General features: G+C 42.3%; 1 protein-coding gene across 4 annotated transcripts in view; it reads right to left on the bottom strand.

Moving 5' to 3' along the window:
* Positions 1-8,766: 8,766 nt before the first annotated feature.
* The window catches only part of PLEKHG1 (pleckstrin homology and RhoGEF domain containing G1), a 247,265-nt gene continuing 236,056 nt past the window's right edge, over positions 8,767-19,975 (bottom strand). For all 4 annotated transcript variants that reach the window (XM_030556568.1, XM_030556571.1, XM_030556570.1 and 1 more), the window contains 2 exons: positions 17,489-19,163; positions 8,767-15,130 (listed from right to left, as the gene is read on the bottom strand). In XM_030556568.1, coding sequence (XP_030412428.1) covers positions 14,025-15,130; positions 17,489-19,163 — 2,781 coding nt within the window. In that variant the 3' untranslated portion in view covers positions 8,767-14,024. The remainder of the gene's footprint in view (positions 15,131-17,488; positions 19,164-19,975) is intronic.

Raw genomic sequence — 19,975 nt, 5'->3', positions numbered from 1 at the left:
GTAGAACAGGTCTTTGCTACCAGACCCTTTCAGTGTTTCCACAGCCTATTAACACTTTCACATTCACGCCTCACTGTTCTCACAGGGTGCTCTATAACAGTAATTACTTCTATTCTAGATTGCTGTAATTTTGTCTCCATAAAGTTGTTTGATACTTTGAGCATACCTTTTATGACTATAACAGTAACTTATAGGCAAGAAAATGGTGAATCATTAATTATTTCTTGTGCGGGCAGAACTCAGGCTGTAAAGCCAAGGTGGCCTAAATGTACAGAGAGTAGGGCGTGAAAGCACAAGCCATCCACAAACCACATGCTGCTGGAGAGCCTAAAGCCAGCTGGTGCAGCTGACACAGCATTCAGGCTTGGGCTGACAGAGATGCCCTGAATTAGTGTTTCCGTGGAGACCTATCTGGAATTTAATGCTGCCTTCCCCTGACAGTAACTATGTGGATGAACCATCATGGTAGCTTTGCCTCCGCTACCCTCTAGAGGACTCCAGAGGAGTGTCAGCACTGATCCTGAACAACTACTGTAGTCTCCTGAAGCCAGCAGGAGTAATTTGAGCCTTTTGTCTGAACATATGAATGCTTTGTATCCTTCTTTCTTCCAAGAACAGGTACTGTGAGTGATTCTAAAACTTCACTATGTAAATCTAGGAACAAAGAGAAGATACTGCTATGGGTACCCGCATGGCCCCACAGTATGCCAACATCTTTATGGCTGACTTAGAACAACGCTTCCTTAGCTCTTGTCCCCTAACACTCCCACTCTACTTGCGCTACACTGATGACATCTTCATCATCTGGACCCATGGAAAAGAAGCCCTCCAGGAATTCCACCATGATTTTAACAATTTCCATCCCACCATCAACCTCAGACTAGACCAACCCACACAAGCGGTCCATTTCCTAGACACTACTGTGATAATAAAAGTGATGGTCACAAACACCACCATATACCAAAAACGCACTGACCGCTATACTTACCTGCATGCCTCCAGCTTCCATCCAGGACACACCACATGATCCATTGTCTACAGCCAATTTCTAAGATTCAACCGTATTTGCTCCAATCCCTCAGACAGATAAACACCTACAAGATCTCTATCAAGCATTCTTAAAACTACAGTACTCACCTGCTGAAGTGAAAAAACAGATTGACAGAGCCAGAAAAGTACCCAGAAGCCACCTACTACAAGACAGGCCCAACAAAGAAAATAACAGAACGCCACTAGCCATCACCTACAGCCCCCAACTTAAACCTTCTCCAGCGCATCCTCAAAGATCTACAACCTATCCTGAAAGATGATCCCTCACTCTCACAGATCTTGGGAGACAGGCCAGTCCTCGCTTATAGATAGCCTCCCAACCTGAAGCAAATACTCACCAGCAACCACAGACCATACAACAAACTCTAACCCAGGAACCTATCCTTGCAACGAAGCCCGATGCCAGCTCTGTCCACATATCCATTCAAGTGATACCATCATTGGACCTAATCACATCAGCCACACCATCAGGGGCTCGTTCACCTGCACATCTAGCAACGTGCTATGCCATCATGTGCCAGCAATGCCCCTCTGCCATGTACATTGGCCAAACCAGACAGTCTCTACACAGAAGAATAAATGGACACAAATCTGATATCAGGAATCATAACATTCAAAAACCAGTGGGAGAACACTTTAACCTCTCTAACCACTCAGTGACAGACTTGAAGGTGGTAATTTTGCAACAAAAAAACTTCAAAAACAGACTCCAAAGAGAGACTGCTGAACTCCAATTAATATGCAAATTAGATACAATTAACTAAGGTTTAAACAGAGACTGGGAATGGTTAGGTCATTACACTAATTGAATCTATTTCCCTATGTTAAGTTCTCCTCACACCTTCTATGGGTCATCTATTATCACTTCTAAGGGTTTTTTTTCTCCTGCTGATGATAGCTCATCTCAATTGATTAGACTCTTCCTGTTGGTATGCATACTTCCACCTTTTCATGTTCTCTGTATGTATAAATATCTCCTGTCTGTATGTTCCATTCTATGCATCTGAAGAAGTGAGCTGTAGCCCACGAAAACTTATGCTGAAATAAATTTGTTAGTCTCTAAGGTGCCACAAGTACTCCTGTTCTTTTTATCTGTAAGTGGAGGTTCTTCAAGATGCTTGGTCCCTATCAGTATGCCACTTTGAAAGTAGTGTCTGTTGCTCATGGGCTCTGGGTCCTCTCATGCTTCTGAGGTGATAAAGGGTGGGGTGGACCGACTGCCTCTTCATTTAGTTCTCCGCCATGAATCGGAGAATATCTGAAGCAGAGGGGAAGGGCAAATAGTGGAATAAAGATAGGGACCACACATCTTGAAGAACCTCTAGTCAGGGCCAGCTCCAGCTTTATTGCCGCCCCAAGCGGCGAAGCAAAAAAAAAAAAAAAAAAGGAAAAAGAAAGCCGTGATCGGCAGCACTTCGGTGGTAGCTCAACCTTGCTGCTTCATTCTTCGGTGGCAATTTGGCTGCAGGTCCTTCACTCTGAGAGAGACTGAGGGACACACCACCGAATTGCCGCTGAAGACCCGGACATGCCGCCCCTTTCCATTGGCCGCCCCAAGCACCTGCTTCCTTCGCTGGTGCCTGGAGCCGGCCCTGCTTCCAGTTACAGGTAATTAACCTCCTCTTCTTCTTCAAGAGATGGTCTCTACTGTATTCTTGTATGTTCTTCAGTAGCTGTGTGCTGTTTCAGGAAGAATACAGTTAAGAATGGATTGATACAGATGAAATTTTGAAACCACATTAGGGATAAATTTGGGGTGTAAGTGTAAAGAAACTATCTTTGTGAAATAGTGTATGGATGGTCTGCCATCATTGCACCAAGTTCACCAACTCTCCTTGCCAATGAGATGGCTGCAAAAAAGATGACCTTAATGGAGAAGAGGAACATGGAGCAAGTCCCTAAGGTCCAAAGAGGGCTGGGCATGTCAGAACCGAAAGAATGAGATTTAAGTTCTATTGGAGTGTTATCTTTCAAGGAGTGGGTAAGTTCTTATCAGGCCTTGTTAGTGGGTGTGCAAAAATAGAGTAGCCCACCACAGAGGGATGGAATGCATTGATAGCCGCCAAATGGACTGACAGGGAACTGAGGGATAGACCCAATGTTTTCAAAGGGGTGGAAAGGGGGAGAGATGCTGAAGCCACTATTTCATCTGGTGATAATGATGGTGACAGTGTGGTAGTGAGTCCTATTCCTCTTCTATTGTATCCGAAGGTAAATTTGATCATTCCCTTGGAGGGACTGCAGGTGGTGACTCCCTAGCAGATCAGATTCCAAAGAGGGGTACTTGTGCCAAAGTCCAGAGTATGGCCTGTAGGTGGGGTCTAAAGGTGGTGGCAGTGGTCCCCATGGCATAGGGTACTAGTCACTCTGAGCCAGAGTCGCGTGGGTCTCTTGGGGAATGGTGGTACATGAGGAGTGGTTCCTCTGATGGTTCCAAATCTCCTGAGGAGGAAAGAGTTAACTCGGGTTCCAATGGCAGTATCGTCAGTGCCGATGGAGAAATGTAGATTTTGGGGGGGGCGGTGATAAACTCCATCCCAACAGCAGATCTTTGAGGCAATATAAACTCTGGAAATATAGGGTTCTGATGGAGGGGGAGATTCTGAATTTGGGAGAGCAAAAATGCCCTGTGGTGCAGCCATGGATCTGGAGCTCCTTAGTATAAGAGGGTCTCTTTCTGCCCTGGCCATCACTGCCAGCGATAATGAGAGTATCCTGTGGTAGTCGGTCTTCCATTAATGGATTTAACCTCCATGAATTTATCTAGTTCTCTAGTTATAGTCCTAGCTTTCACAACCTCCTCAGGCAAGGAGTTCCATAGGTTGACTGCACTGTGTGAAGAACTTCCTTTTATTCGTTTTAAACCTGCTGTCCGTTAATTTCATTTGGTGGCCCCTAGTTCATATATTATGGGAACAAGTAAATAACTTTTCCTTATGCGCTTTCTCCACATCACTCATGATTTTATATACCTCTATCATATCCCCCCTTATTCTCTTTTCCAAGCTGAAAAGTCCTAGCCTCTTTAATCTCTCCTCATATGGGACCTGTTCCAAACCCCTAATCATTTTAGTTGTCCTTCTCTGAACCTTTTCTAATGCCAGCATATCTTTTTTGAGATGCAGTATTCCAGATGTGGGTGTACATGGACATATATAAGGGCAATAACATATTCATCTTATTCTCTATCCTTTTTGAATGATTCCTAACATCCTGTTTGCTTTTTTTGACTGCCGCTGCACACTGCATGGACGTCTTGAGAGAACTATCCACGATGACTCCAAGATCTCTTTCCTGATTAGTTGTAGCTAAATTAGCCCCATCATATTATATGTATAATTGGGTTTTTCCCCCTTTGTGCATAAATTTACATTTATCCACATTAAATTTCATTTGCCATTTTGTTGCCCAATCACTTAGTTTTGTGAGATCTTTTTTAAGTTCTTCACTGTCCGCTTTGGTCTTAACTATCTTGAGCAGTTTGGTATCGTCTGCAAACTTTGCCACCTCACTGTTTACCCCTTTCTCCAGATCATTTATGAATAAGTTCAATAGGATTGGTCAGAGCCATCCTTAGGCCCTACATTTCATGGTGCCCTAGGCAGCTGCGTGCTGCATACATGGCAGCACTAGCCCCGGTGACCACAAGGGAGTGTGTGGCCCCAGATCACTCCCTCTCCCCGGCCTCTTATCCTTCCCCCTTGCTCCGTCCCCAGTCCCCCGCTTTCCACCTCTTCCCCCAGCAACCCCGCACTCGCTGGTGGCAGCAGCAGAAAGCGGAGCAAGCCGGCCCCAGACGGCTCTACTCTGCCCGCTCCCAGCCATGGTGCTCTGCTTCCCGCCACCAGTGAGTGCAGGGAAAGGATTACACTCACCGGTGGCAGGAAGCGGAGAGACGCAGCCCCAGTCCGCTCTGCATCCCTTGCCCCTGCCCCAGCCCCAGCCCCAGCCCCAGCCATGTCACTCAGTTAGGGAGAGGACCGCCCCCAGCTCTCACTGGCCGCAGGAAGTGGATAGCCACAGCTGGGAGCTGATGGAGTAGCGTGGGCTGAGGCTGGGCTGCTCTGCTTCCCACTGCTGCTGGTGGGGGTGGGGAGAATCCCTTCCCACAAGACCCCTCCCCCAAGCAACATGGCTGGGGCTGCGGTGAGGGAAGTGGAGTGGGCTGCTCCTGGCCCACTGCTAATCCCCCAGGCCACTCAAAAGTGCCCCTCACATAGCTCCTGCCTCCCAGAGCCTGGAGGGAGGCCTGGGGCCCCACACAGAAGGGGGCTACGTAGGGCAACCAAATGGCTAGGGACTTAACCTTGGGGAACACCACTAGTTACACCTCTCCATTCTGAAAATTTACCATTTATTCCTACCCTTTGGTCCCTGTCTTTTAACCAGTTCTCAGTCCATGAAAGGATCTTCCCTCTTATCCCATGACAACTTAATTTACGTAAGAGCCTTTGGTGAGGGACCTTGTCAAAGGCTTTCTGGAAATCTAAGTACACCATGTACACTGGATCCCCCTTGTCCATGTGTTTGTTGACCTCCTCAGTTAACTCTAACAGATTAGTAAGACGTGATTTCCCTTTACAGAAGCCATGTTGACTCTATGTTCTTCTGTGTCTGATAATTTTATTCTTTACTATTGTTTCAACTAATTTGCCTGGTACTGACATTAGACTTACTGGTCTGTAATTGCCTCTATAGAACCCTTTTTAAATATTTGTGTTACATTAGCTATCATCCATTGGGTACAGAAGCTGATAAAAGACAGGTTACAAACCATAGTAGTGCCGCAATTTCACATTTGAGTTCTTTCAGAATTCTTGTGTGAATACCATCTGGTCCTGGTGACTTGTTACTGTTAAGTTTATCAATTAATTCCAAAACCTCCTCTAATGACACTTCAATCTGTGACAATTCCTCAGATTTGTCACCTACAAAGGACAGCTCAGGTTTGGGAATCTCCCTAACTGCTTCAGTCTTCACAGCTGAGGAAAATAATTCATTTAGTTTCTCTGTAATGACTTTATCGTCTCTAAGTGCTCCTTTTCTAGTTCAATCATCCAGGGGCCCCGCTGGTTATTTGTTATTACCTTTTGAGTTTTTGGCTAGCTGTTCTTCAAATTCCTTTTTGGATTTTATTACATTTTTACACTTAATTTGGCAGTGTTTATGCTCTTTTCTATTTACCTCACTAGAATTTGACTTCCACTTTTTAAAAGATGCCTTTTTATCTCTCTGCTTCTTTTATGTGGTTGTTAAGCCACGGTGATGCTTGGTTTTTAAGTTTTTACTGTGTTTTTTAATGTGGGGTATACATTTAAGTTGGGCCTCTATTATGGTGTCTTTGAAGTGTCCATGCAGCTTGCAGGGATTTCACTCTAGTCACTGTACCTTTTAATTTCTGTTTAAGTAACCTTCTCATTTTTGCATAGTTCCCCTTTCTGAAATTAAATGCCACAGTGTTGAGCTGCTGAAGTGTTCTTCCCCCCACAGAAATGTTAAAGGAATCAAAGGTCCCTGGTGTGGAGCCGGTGGAACCCTATGTTTCTGTACCTTCTTGTTTTGCTTATGGGACTTAAGACATACAATGTCCTCATGGGCCAAGCCAGTGGGTTTGCTCATAGGCATGTTCGATATCTTCAGAACGGACTTAGAGGAAGTCTTAATTCCATGCTTTATGGGAGTGACTCCTAATCGCCCGACTAGGGCCCAACCCTAGGGGTGGATCTTCCAGCACTGGAGTTGGACTTTGCAGCAGGAGGCACACACCTTGCTGATTTATGCCGATGTACGGGGAGGTTCCCCAGCCTGGGTCCGATTGGGGGCTTATGGCCATCTGTATAAGGTATTTACAGAGGATGTGTTGGTCCTTCTCAGGTACATCTAGGGAAGGACTGACAAATACTGTATAAAGCCGCAATATGAGCCTCTCCCAGGCATAGAGATAGCATTGCTGGTCATTACTGACTGAGAAGGATCGCAGGGAGGAGGTGCAGGGTTTGAAGATCAGAGCTTTGGGCATAGGCTGCTACCTGAATAGGGTACAGGGGTGCGGTGTGGGAGGATTCCCATAGCCTAATATTCTAAAACTATCAACACTTCTAGATCTGCATGTTATTAAAGCTTCTAAAACTATGAACTATTTACAGCTAAAATAATAGTGTTCTTCAGAAGAGCCAAGAACACTAAAGGTTCCAACCCAGACCATGCAGCGACAAGTGCCAATGGGAGCTGGGGGGAGGGGGTGCCAGCAGGTGAGAGCCACCTCCACCTAGGAGCCAGACCTGCTGCTGGCCGCTTCTGGGGCACAGCATGGTCCACAGTGCCAGAACAGGCAGGAAGCCTGCCTTAGCACTCCTGCTGCACCACTGACCAGCAGCTTCCCAAGGTAAACCCCACCCCAATCCCCTGCCCCAGCCCTGAGCTCCCCCGAATCCAGAGCCCATTCCTGCACCCTAAACCCCCCATCCCCAGCCCAGAACTCCGAGCCCCTCCCACACCCCAAACCCCTCATCCCTAGTTAACGTTGGGTCATGGACATAAATTTTCTTCAACTGGGTCGCTAGAGAAAAAAAAGTTTGAAAACCACTGCTCTTCACAACATTTACCTGAGTTCTCCAATTCCTGGGATTAGCAAACCTTAATAAATCAGATGGACCAAGGAGAAGATGTTCAGATCACAATTAGGTTTAAAACAGGGTTTGGGTTCTAGTCTAGAGCCAGACCAGTGTAATAAAGTGTCAGCAGTAGAGAGAGAGCCCTGGACCTCGGGATTTAAAGCCATGAGCCTTGCCTACACTGGCAGTGGCATGCAGCATGTGTGTAGCTACACCCACTGTAGTGAAAAGCCGGCTGCGTCCATATTTCCGTGGAAGACTCCAGAACTGGTGAAGCAGTGGGGAAAGACTCTGATAGGAGGGAGCTGCTGGAGTCTTTCCCTGTGGCAGAGAGAGACTCCAGCAGCTTCCTATGTCAAGGAAAAGCTCCAGCAGTGAGGAGCTACTGGAGCCTCTCCTTGCTGCTTTCCCCTGCCAAAATCTCTCTCTACACTGGGGAGGCAATAGGAAACTACACTGTTAAAAATAGCGACAGACATGAGAGGCACTACTTGGGCATGTAGAGAGACGTGTACAGTATATACCCTAAGATGCTGGCAGGTCATTACTGTACTTGCCTAAGCAGTGTAAAACCATCTACAATGCTATTTATACCCATGGTAGGGGTGTGTGCTGTGTATGTACTCTACATGCTGCTGTAAGTATAGATACACTCTGAGTTAAAGGACCTATCTCGCTTTGCCAAAGCTGTAGCAAGTTCATCAACCTGTGTGTGACAGAACACGACATGAAGTACATTTTTGTTTTTCGATTCAACTGGTAAAATCTGAACTGTTCTTGCAAGTATTTGGCTGGATTTAAAGTAGAAAATGGGCCCTTTCTGGTTTTGCATCCAAACCAGAATTGGAACGGAAAGGGAGATTTTTGATCCAGGAATTCAAATTCATCCATACTCCCAATATCTGAAGCTGTTATATTCAAGGTTCTAGTTCTGGCCAATCTCCACAGCATTTTGGGATGGAGGTAATATACAGGCAGAGGAGTCAGTGGCTGTACATATACTGAAGGATGGAGTCCTGTTACAAGATAGTATTTTCCTATAAACAGTTCATTTAAACACTGCTGTTTTGCAGACATCTTGATTTTTGCAAACAAATTTAGCATTTATTGCTTTATTTTTCTAAGCAGTACATACTAACATGTTCTTCTTAGTTTTGGCATGCTTTAAACTCAGCTTTTAAGCAAAACAAAATGGAGAAAAGCTTGTCTTAAGAAGTTTCCTACATGTACATATATTTTTACATATTCTTTACAAAACAAGTAATTAAAAAGTGCGATATAAGTTCCATCTCTTATCCACAGAACAAGATATTACATATATATGCAGAAATTAAGAACTATACAGTTAAACTTGGAACAAGTAACTTCATTTTTTAAACTCTTTGTCTGGTATCATAGTGCAGGAACTACCAGCAAATACAGAGGCTTAAACAATACAGAAACATACGAGAGTCTTACCAGCTATATTACAGGATTAAAATAAATTCTCTTTCAAACAAATTTGCTTTAAAAAAGATGGGTTTATTGCCAAAGAGAGGAGACCACCATCTATGGGACAGCAACAACAGAAAGACAAATGCTACAAAACCATCAATTTTTACCACCTGTATTACAGAACTGTTGCTATGTTTATTCCATTCACATTTTTGTTGCCCTGAGGCTGCAGATAATTCACATTCTGACAATCTCACATCAGCTTTGTTCTGTTCAAAAAATGAACTTTTTAACCTTTGTTGGGAGACAACTTGTTCTTCTTAATTCCTCGCCCCTTCTTCTCCCCCCACCCCCCATCAAAGAAAGCTCGCACCAAGCTATTGAGTCTGGTGGAGTGAAGTCTAATAGAGTCTGAGAAAATACGCAGAAAAATATTTTTCTGCAGAGATATGTACAGTATCTCCAACCCCATGCATTTACCAAATAAGTATTGAATTAAATCAATATGGATTTTTCTTGACATTATTTCCATGTCTTTGTAACATGTTTTTTGGGTGGAAATCACCATAAGAACAATTATACTGCACTTAATCCTAATGGATCGACATTTTGCAGTTGATACTGACTTTTCTTATTCCTGTTACTAGGCATTTTATTTTAATTATTTGTAAACTGTAACAAGAGCTGCCAACACAACTCAAACTTCCTACCAGTAAAGCCTAGGAAATATTTTTCTATCTTTTCAGGTCTCATTTATTCATGGAAGAGCTGAAAGCTGTTAATCTTGTTTTACCAACGAAAATGTTTCCAGTGCTTAGCCTTTAGTCAATTTCAGCTGTCTATCTGCCAATAACAAACTAAAATAATTTAAAGTACCCAAAATTAAAAATCATATGAAATTGATCCCTGGAAACAGTTACACATTGTTATAACTCCCCTCCATTTTGTTCCATTGACTGCATGAGATTTCATTAACTTCTGAAGTTAAACAGAATTCCTAGTAGTTTAGACAAATCTAGATATGCTATAGTTAACACACGTTAATTTCTATTCATATTTACATTATTTTACAAGCTATATTAAATAAATATCAGCATTACTAAATTTCAGTATCTTAAATATGTACATTATTCCTCAGCTGTGTTTTACTAAATGCAGATTCCAAAACTGTTTGAACATCCACTATAACAAAAATGACTGTGTATAACAAAAGTGGAACTTGTGGTACAGTAATCAAATAAATCCCCAGAGTACACATTCCTTAGCAATGCAAAGACTTGTGTAGTAGACAGTTCAAAATAATCAACAAGCAACTCCTGAAATCCGCATCTCAGCAAAACAAAAGTCATTGAATATACCCTGGCAACTGCAGATGTATTTCAGAATAACCTATACAGTAATAGTTGACAATTCTAAAATAATTAGGTGGACTACTGTGCTTTGTAGTTGAGGGAAGTAATGCATTATTAGTGGAAATAGAACGTTAATAAGACCATGCTTATTTTAACTTTGTATCACTTCATCTACTTCCGAAAAATTTAAAGCACCACAAAAACAGATATACAAGATATATCCATGACTGTAGAGTACACACATTTAGGCTCTCTTTTAAGTACAATGTTTTCAAGTAATAGAATCCAAAGCTGTACAACAAAGAAAATAAAGGGAGCTAAACAGAAGCCAGTATAATATGTATCATTTGCAAAAGAATGGAATGTATTCTGAAGCGAAAAGAAACCTGTGTTGTTTTTGAACCATTGTTTCTAAACACAATGAGCCAGATTCACCTCTTGCTCGTTCAGGAAGTGCAACAGCAAGGATCACTCTTCTTATATAGGAGATTCACCCCCATCAGGAAGGGCACCTTGAAGTTCAGTCAGAGGTATTAAAGGAGCACCCTAGTAGCCAGATCTGCAGCAAGGATGTGCTAACACATCCCTCAGTTGCTGGCAGAGTAAAGGAGCTTGACCAGGGCATCACCTATCTTGGGGCTGAGCAAATTTCCTGCAGGCCCCAGCACATGGCAGTTAGGGTTGCCACCTGGCCAGTTTTTAACAAGCCTTGCCAGTGAAATGATTTAATGGGCTGCTCCCCCACCCTGAGGATAAAAGCGGACGAAATACTCAGCAGAGACTTCCCCTAGGCCTCTCCCTTTAAGAGCTGGGCCTGCCGTGGAGGACTTAGCTCCCTTCCCCTTCTTCCTGGCATGCTTTGGGTCAACCAGACTCTCTAGCCTCCATCTAGATAGGAGAAAGGGGACAAGTGGGTTTGTTATTGTGGGGCCACCTTCCCCACCAGCTGCACGTGGATTTCACCAGGGCCCAGAGCCAGCTTCCTTCCCAGCCAGACAGGATGCGGGTAGGCCCCGGGGTGGGGTGCAGGGAGGGCACCTGAAAGGTGAAGGGGTGGAGGATCAGGCTAGTGGGGATGGTGGCCAGTTTTTCTGCATCTCAGAGGTGGCAACTCTAGAGGTTGTAGATGTCTTGCACACTACCACACCTCCATGGCAGCCTTGTCATTGCTGGGGGCTCTGAGCTAATGTCTACACTAACTTTTCCCTGTATAGGCCCTGAAGAGAATCTGATAAAGTAACATAAAAGTAGTTTGTGCTTTCCCATCAGGAGCACCTCAAAATTGGGGGCAGATTTTTAAATGTTTGTACTTCCACTGGTATGTTTTTTCTCTCTGGGAAGCTCAATTTGATTCCTAATGGCTAAAGTCAGGCTGGTCTCCTTTTCCAGCTAGTGAGGATTAATACTTTTAAAAGTGCCATCTCCAGGGTTTTCAGGTATACCAACTGAACAGGAATGGTTCATTAGCATTTTTAGCCGATTTAAAAATAAAAGCATTGCATGATTTATGTGATCAGAAAGAGAGGGAAATGGGATAAATCTTGCCAGGAATAGAAGAGAGGAGATTAAGAGAGGAAAAAAGCTATTTTGTGTGAAGGGAGGAGTGATTGTTCTCTGAAATTGTACGAGATGACATTCATTATCTGTCCTACTGGCATGGAAGAAAAGCTAGGAATGAATAATGAGATTTAGGAAAAATCACCCCCACCCCCACCCCCACCCCCTATTTTGGAATTAGATCAAACATTGACAATTATGTTTGAAAGAGGTAAAGATGCCATCCTCATCCCCTATTTAATCCCAGATATTCCATTTTGGTCTTTATGACAAATGAACATTTTCATCCCCATCACTGTATAGGTCATTTTATTTCTAAAGGTAGTGGAAAACCTGGACCAACAAAAGGTACCGGAGAATATTTTTAAGTCAGGTCTCTCTTACTGACTTAAGAGAGAAACAGAGAGAGAAAGATCTTCCCACATTCTTCCCTGACAGAGAAACTGATACTTGAGTGAAAAGTTTGAAAAACTCTCTCTTTAGGAAAATAATTGCCAATGCATCATGCCCTCTCAATTTTTCTTCCAACTCCTTTTATTTATATGTATGTAACAGGAACTTTGGTCTTACATGACCTATTCTCCTGTTTGTTCACAGATGGCTGCTAACCAAAAAGTAATGTCAAAAATTGAGGATTATGACTTTAATGAGAGTTGAATTAGGCCCTCAAAGTCAATGTCAACTCAACCTTAAGGTATTTCTTGCCTTAAGATGATATGAGCTAATGATTTTTGACATAAACACATTTGCTATTATATTTTGCTTCCTTTAACTTTTCTGATATTTAAGACAGAAATGTTACTACTCTTATAAAGAAAAAAACACTATTTCAGAGGGTCTTTAGAAAAAGTCTTCTTAGCGGCCACACACTATTGGTAAATAATGAAAGTGTATGAAGATGATACCTCATTTCTAATGTAGATAGCACAACCCTTTTTACCTTTTACATTAAATTAGGTTGACAATGGACATTTTGAGAACTACAGTATGTTCAGAACTAAGAGAGGATCAGATTGCAAGAAGCCTCACCATGAGCATTTGGTATTGAATGACAAGACCTATAAATGTAGCCAAAGGAACCCGCCATCTTACAAATACTAGAAAAGCCAAGAGCTTTCACCTACAACTTACAATTATCTGCTACTGATGGTCTTGTTCTTAATAGAAAGGTGTTCATGTTATAAACACCACAATCACAATAGGTATTTGCAGTCTCCACAAGCTCAAACATTGAATTGGCCTAGAAACTGAATTACCCTCTCATTTCCTAAAGCTAATAAGCTCCAGGACAGGACTGAGGCACTCTGTCAGGCTGGTACAGGGGAAGATGCCATTGCCTGTGCTTTAGCTGTTATGGAGCTGTAGTAAGGATAATGTCTTCAGACACCAGAGTTATCAATCTGGCAGCATTCACAAGCAAATTTATTTAAAATGTAATAATTCTATTTTCTACAGTAGTCGTATATATTGTGTTTTATGCATGGTCCCACAGACCTGGAGCCTGATTTTCAAAAGATCATGGGCAAAAATGTGTGTGCAACTGCATACCGAATTTGTTGGTGCAATTCCCCCAAGTGTGCTCAGAAATCTGGTATTTTGCGTAGTCAGGTGGCTAGATGCTCAACTCAGCACTCACATGTGCAATTACAGTAATTGTACATGCATTTTTGGACTCAGCACTGGCTACCTTCCAACAGTCTGAATACTAGGATTTCCACATGGAGAGACAGGAGAAAGAAGGGAGATGTAAAATATATGTAAAGTTAAATGAGACAGATTAGGAAAAATCAATCTGCATTATAAAGATACAAGTAGATCTTAATCCCAGACTGTGCACGCCTGGCCATTTTAACTTTCTGTACTGTAAAAAAGGTACATTGCACATCTACATTTTCTAATATTACTGTGATACAGTGCTCAATGTCTACACATTATTAAAATACAGCATGCCATTACTGGTTGTACTAATGTATACTCTGACATGTTAAGGCAGTACAATTAGAAATTATTGAAAGTGTCAAGCAAAACTACTTGAGCTAAGACACTGAAACTTTTCCCTTAAAGACTGGACAATATTCTGCTGATTAGGAGACGGAACACTCCACAGGTAGTCATTCAGTTTATCTGAATCATTGTATGCAGTCAGGTATGGGGTAAGGGCAAGTTTGCTATTCACTGGTTTTCCAGGAGTACAAGACATGCTTTTGCTACAGAGAGTCTCAGAAGAAGCAGAGTCTACATTGTTTATCTTTGGGTCTGATTTCTTTGTTTGGTTCTGGGAAGTCTCTAAGTCAGACCTTTCATCTTCAGACTTTATTTCAACATAGTCATCATCATCCTCTTCTCCTTCTGCAGTGTCTTTGAAATTAGAAAAATAGTTCTGCGTAGCTATTTGTGCATTTAGCGGCGAGTTCTTGTTCACTCTCAGAACTTTTTGAGAGTCTTGAAGAATCATCTCTGAACAGTTTTCAGGGAACTGCTTCATCACATCACATACTGTGAATCCTGAAGCAGCATTTGGCACAGACTCCTGGCTGTCAGATCTAAAGTTTCTATTTGAGTACAGCTGTTTCTTGTCCATTTCATTTAAGTAAGTTATTGGTTCCTCAGACCGATTGACCACAATTGAAGAAGAGGATTGTGACCTGCTGTATGCTTGTGATTTTGTATGATTTGCTTTCTTTCCTAGTGAGTTATAAATGTGATCTTGGTGTAAATTCTCTTTGTTAGGCTGACTAATAATAGCACTCCACCTTTGCGCTGGGCCATGCAGCTGTGTAGAAATCTGAAGGGAAGGCACTGAGCAGGCTGATGGCAATTGTCTTGGATTGCTTTTTGTACCGCTCTCTACAGAGGAGCTCTTTGACTTCAGATCTTGGACTTCGGACCAGGGAGAGAAATCAGCTAGTTCTCCATTACTGTATGTAGAATGCAAAAGCCAGTCCTCTGCCCTTAAGTGTTCACTAGCTAACTGAGAACGAGAAGGAGATATTGACACTGGGGATGAATACCTTAACGCTGATGGTTTCTGAGGAGCGACCCAAGTATCCTTTTGCATTTTGGATGAAGTCTCTCTAAAAACAATCTGGTCATAAAGCTGGGAATATTCAGCAATTCTGGCACCTGGAGAAGAGAAATAGTTAACCAGTCAACATTAACAACAGTGTAAAACACAAGTTGTATGAAAATTAAAGTTTCAGACAAACTAACTCTTAAATCTTTGTCCTTGACCATTGTAAACAACATTTTTCAGCCTTAGTCCACAAAACAATGCAATTCTAGACTCCAACATTTCAGATCAGTGCCATGTACACAGTCATTCATTATACTAAAACATGAAACTGACAAGCGTGAAATGTTTTGTGACAAAAGAGTGAACCACCATGCACCATACATTCTGGGAATAAGATGCCAGCATTAATATGATCTGTAGTTATGAAAAGAAATTATGTAACTGTTAAAAGCATTGCTACTGCTAAATATCAAGCAGTTCAGTTCTCTTTTTAGTTCACCATTTCAAAGTTGCTGGAGTATTTTTTTTCTTCTTAAAAGAGAACTATTTCACATATATATTTTCTTCTATCTACTGATTTTGATAGTTCAGACATTCTCAGTCTTAAAAAACACAGAGTGGCAGGGATACCTCCCCTTTCATTTGCAGTCATATGGATCATCTTTAATCCCATCCCTCTGGCAGCAAGTCCATACATGGAAAAGTAACATTAGGAAAGTGATATATTTTTAGCTGTATTTCAACATGACTGAGCAGCTGGGGAAAGGAGAGGAAGAGCCAGTACCATGTGCCTAATCTGCCCTCTGCAGACCACCAGCAAGTGCTCCATGGACCACTTTATTAGAGGTTTGAGAACCTCTAATAAATAGATTAAATGACTATAACACTAAGGCATACTGGTAACATCCCCGTTGGGGGGTGGAACACTCCCAGTTTTTTGCCCTGTCTTAAGTGACTGGTTGGGAAGAATATTTCACTACAATGCTCACCTTTGGTCACTAAAGTCTCCTCCTCCTATTGTTTCTGGGCAACAAGAGGCTGAGTCTTCTCCTACAATTGTTCATTGCTCCTGTGCTGGCTTTCATAGGCATGGAGGCAGCCTGCAACCCCTCCAACAAAGAGAGCACAGGTGCCAGGTGTGGAGGGGAACAGGGGAGGAGGAGACTCCTGCATTTGTGGAAGAGGGAAGAAGAGGAGGAAATGGAATCCATCAAAGGTGGCAGAGAGAGAAAGAGATGGGAGATGCCCCCAGGGAAGGGCTGGAAATGGAGGAGAGAGGACCATGCTTCAGAAAGATGCCAGACGGTGCAGGCCTTCAGGTTGCCTTCAATTCACATCAGCCAGGGTAACAGGCCACTGGGGCTCCCCGCAGAACTTACCAAGGGAAGGGATAGCTATGGGCCACTGGGTCATGCAGTGTGCCGGGAAACTCAGAGATTTAAACAAACATCTGCATCTTGGGATGTTTATCCCAACTCCGAACTTTGGGGCTCTCCCACTTGCTATAGTGGCTGCAAGGTTTGCTGTTCTCACATGTTTTTCAACAGTTTATCGTTCTGATGAAACATCACCACTGACTGATACCATGTCACACAATGCAAAATTATGGAGCACAGAACATACTATTGTATTTGGTGGATATTTTTTCCTGGTAAAAAAAAATCTCATCTTTAGGAGCATCCTGAAAGCTGCATCAGATATGATAAATAAGATATTTCTATTTTTAAAAATTCTATAGATACAGTGAGATGCACAAACTCTGGTGACTGGGAGTTGGCTGAATCCAAGTCCCAAACCTATTTTAAAATCGTCCATGGAAAAATTTCTCACAGGAAACTTCTGTTGTTCCACCCTGCTCTGTGCAGAGCAGGTTCTCTAGAAAGGGGTAAAGACCGAGACTTTTTCCTTCCATGACCCCAACCCCATGCTTTCAAGCAACAAACAGAAATTTTCTGTAAAGGAGCTGGACCTGGCTTCTGTGATGGATGGTATTCTATGGCTCAAGGGGGCCCAGAGAAGGAGTGACTAGGCCACCTTCTCAGCTGAAACCTGCAGACCACTCTAAGCAAGAAAACTACTGCTTTTTTATAAAAGACCAAAGAGTACCCAGGATCACACTTCTATTCCCAGGCTATCCTGAACTGACCTGTCCCATGAAAGCAAGATTGCTGACATTGCTCTATTCTTTCCTCTTCTCTTCTATCAACGAATGGCAAGATTTTGCTCTTAATATAGAATTGCATTTATATCCTTTTTGCACTAAAGTTACATAAAGAACTCAATTTCATCTCAGTGGTAACACATTAAAGGTAATACTGTCATCATCATCCAACTGGTGGATCAAGAGGTGACCAGGGTTATAGCATTTTAAATCAATACATAAATTTCACTAAAAAGTTATTAAAGAAATCTATTGGGGGAAATGGGGGTGGGGAGAGAGATTGAGAAAGACAATATTTTTAACGTACCAATGGCAGGACCCCCTTGTTTCTTCTCCTCCAAAATGGCCGCAAGATCTTTGTGCCTCAGTTTCTGTTGCTGGCTGGATGGCTGTTCCTGCTCTGGACTTTTTACCTTCAAAAGCTGATTGGCCTTCTTAATTTTTTGACTGTATTGCCTTGCCATCATAAAGACTCTGTTTTTTGTTTTATCCACAATATCCATTTCATTGTCAGTGCTCTCTGTATGTGCATTGGATAGAATACTATTGGCAGATTCATAAGGACTATCTATGAAAGGCAACTCACTGGAGAAGGAAGATCTGTTAAGACTCAGAAATGAATTATCTTTAGATGATGTTGCTTCATCAAATCTGAGACTGGCCTCACTTAATCTGGCTACCCTGTGTTTCAAAGTTTTAGGGAAAACAGGCCTTTCTGGCAGTGAGAGTGTGGAAAGTGAATATTCCACATCCTTACTCAGTTCAGGAGTACTTCCAACATGGAGTCTTTCCTGCATATCATCTTTACAAACAGGAAAGGCTGCCAGGACATGGTCTCTTGTTTTTTCTTCATTCTTCTTGATGTAATTCTCCAGGTCATTCCAGATCTCATCTACTTCTTCAGATAATTTATCAGCTGCAGACTTGTGGGAGAGCGAATCAGAGTTGGAAGAGCTATCTACTAAGCTCAAATAGTCATTATCTAAAGGAACATAATGATATGGACTTTCATCTTCACTGAACTGGAGACTCTCTTCAGAAACAAACTGCCTTAGATTATCACAACATGCAAAGTCTGTTTCCAGGCCCAAAAAACTCCTCCTTTTAGAACATTTAAGACGGTTGCATTTGAAATTCAAAAGTGGTGGTTCTGGAAGCACTATGGTGTCATAGATGTTCTCCTCAACAATCCTGAGCTCATGTGAACTTAAAGTTCGTGCCTCTCTTCTGAGTAGGATTTCATCTTTACTAGCAAGAATGGAGGTCCTATTTTGATTTGCCTGCCTTTTTTCAGAGGCTGCTTCCACCAAGCTTCTTTTGTTTTGGCTTTTGTGGAGAGAGTCTCTAGCAGATCTTTGGGGACCATGACCAGACTCTTTCCTTCTAGTCAGACCCATCAGTTTTAAATCTTCATAACTTATATTATCATAGACATGCTCTATATCATCAATGGTCAGCTCTTCTGAAGATTCTGGGTAAGGACTGATATTGCCCACATCAGTTCTAGAACTACTTTTCACTTCCCTTCTGTGCTGGACAAAGTCATTGCTTCTATGTCTTGCATTATTTGGGCAAGAGTTACTTTCACCAGCACTACTGGCCCGTCTAACAATTCTATGATGACTGGAGCCGGAGATCTCATTTTGATTAATTAATCCCACATGCCAACTGCATGGACGACCTGAAGCAGCCCTCTCTTCACACACAATTGAACTTGAATTGGATGTAGATACCGATGGTACAAACATCTGATAATCATCTTCATCGTCTTCATTCTCCTGAGGTGGCCGTCTACTGGGAAACAAGGTTTGTCTGATCTGATGGTCAGTCCAGATGTTTCTCACAGTTCCCCCCAGGATATCCATGATTAGTGAGTTGTTCTGCGATGTGCTAAACTGTCTAGATGGCTGCCTAGCAGAACAGGAAAAGGAAAGGTCTGTATTCACCTGGGTAGATTCTTCATCTGAAGGATCTTTGGAGCTCTGTGGAGATTTGAAATACACAGTTTTGTTAGTCTCGCTCTCTGCAGTAATGTCCTTGATACTGAGGACTATAACCTTGACCCTAATGCTGTGCCATGTGGAGCCTAGCAGAGGATTGTAGAACGGTCTTGCTCCATTGTTTCAGAATCCTTATCACCCCTTGCAAACTGAGGTGGATGTGTAAAACTTTGCCACCACCTCCAATCTTTTCCACCATCTAGCAGTTGAATATATAAGTATGACTCTTCCCTCCTACATATAGGAGGACTACAGTGGGGTGGCAATAAGCAGGTAAGACTTATCCTGTTAGTCATCTTTTCCCTTAAGCAATATGTATTGGGGTCCCCTAAATGCACATCACAGGGCATAGCCTTGAATATATATAATATAGTATAATAAATATAAGTTAATCACAGTTCACTACAGAAGGCAAACTATTTTTTCCTTGAATACTTTCATCATTTTATGACTCTTCTTCACTGGATTCTTTCCAAAATATCAATGACTTCATTTTTAAAAGGTGGCCAAAACTTTGCAAAGTATTCCAAGGATTTTCTAAAGCTGCATGGGCTTGATCCTGCATGTTACTTAATACCCTGACAGATGCTACACACCCTAAGCTCCCACTGACTTTATGCTTGAAGAATTAAGAATATGCTTTAGTGCTTTGCTGAATCAGGCCTTTCATAGGAGCTTGATGCTCATTACCTTGCAGGATTGAGTCCTTTAAGAGAAAGTACAGTATTATCTACCAGGTGTGCACCCTCCCAATATGACATCAAGCTATTTTGTAATAGCATCAGATTAGTGAG

The sequence above is a fragment of the Gopherus evgoodei genome, chromosome 3 (assembly GCF_007399415.2).
Source record: "Gopherus evgoodei ecotype Sinaloan lineage chromosome 3, rGopEvg1_v1.p, whole genome shotgun sequence".
NCBI lineage: Eukaryota > Metazoa > Chordata > Testudines > Testudinidae > Gopherus > Gopherus evgoodei.
The sequence above is the reverse complement of the archived record's forward strand: the minus strand, read 5'-3'. Positions and strand labels throughout refer to the sequence as shown.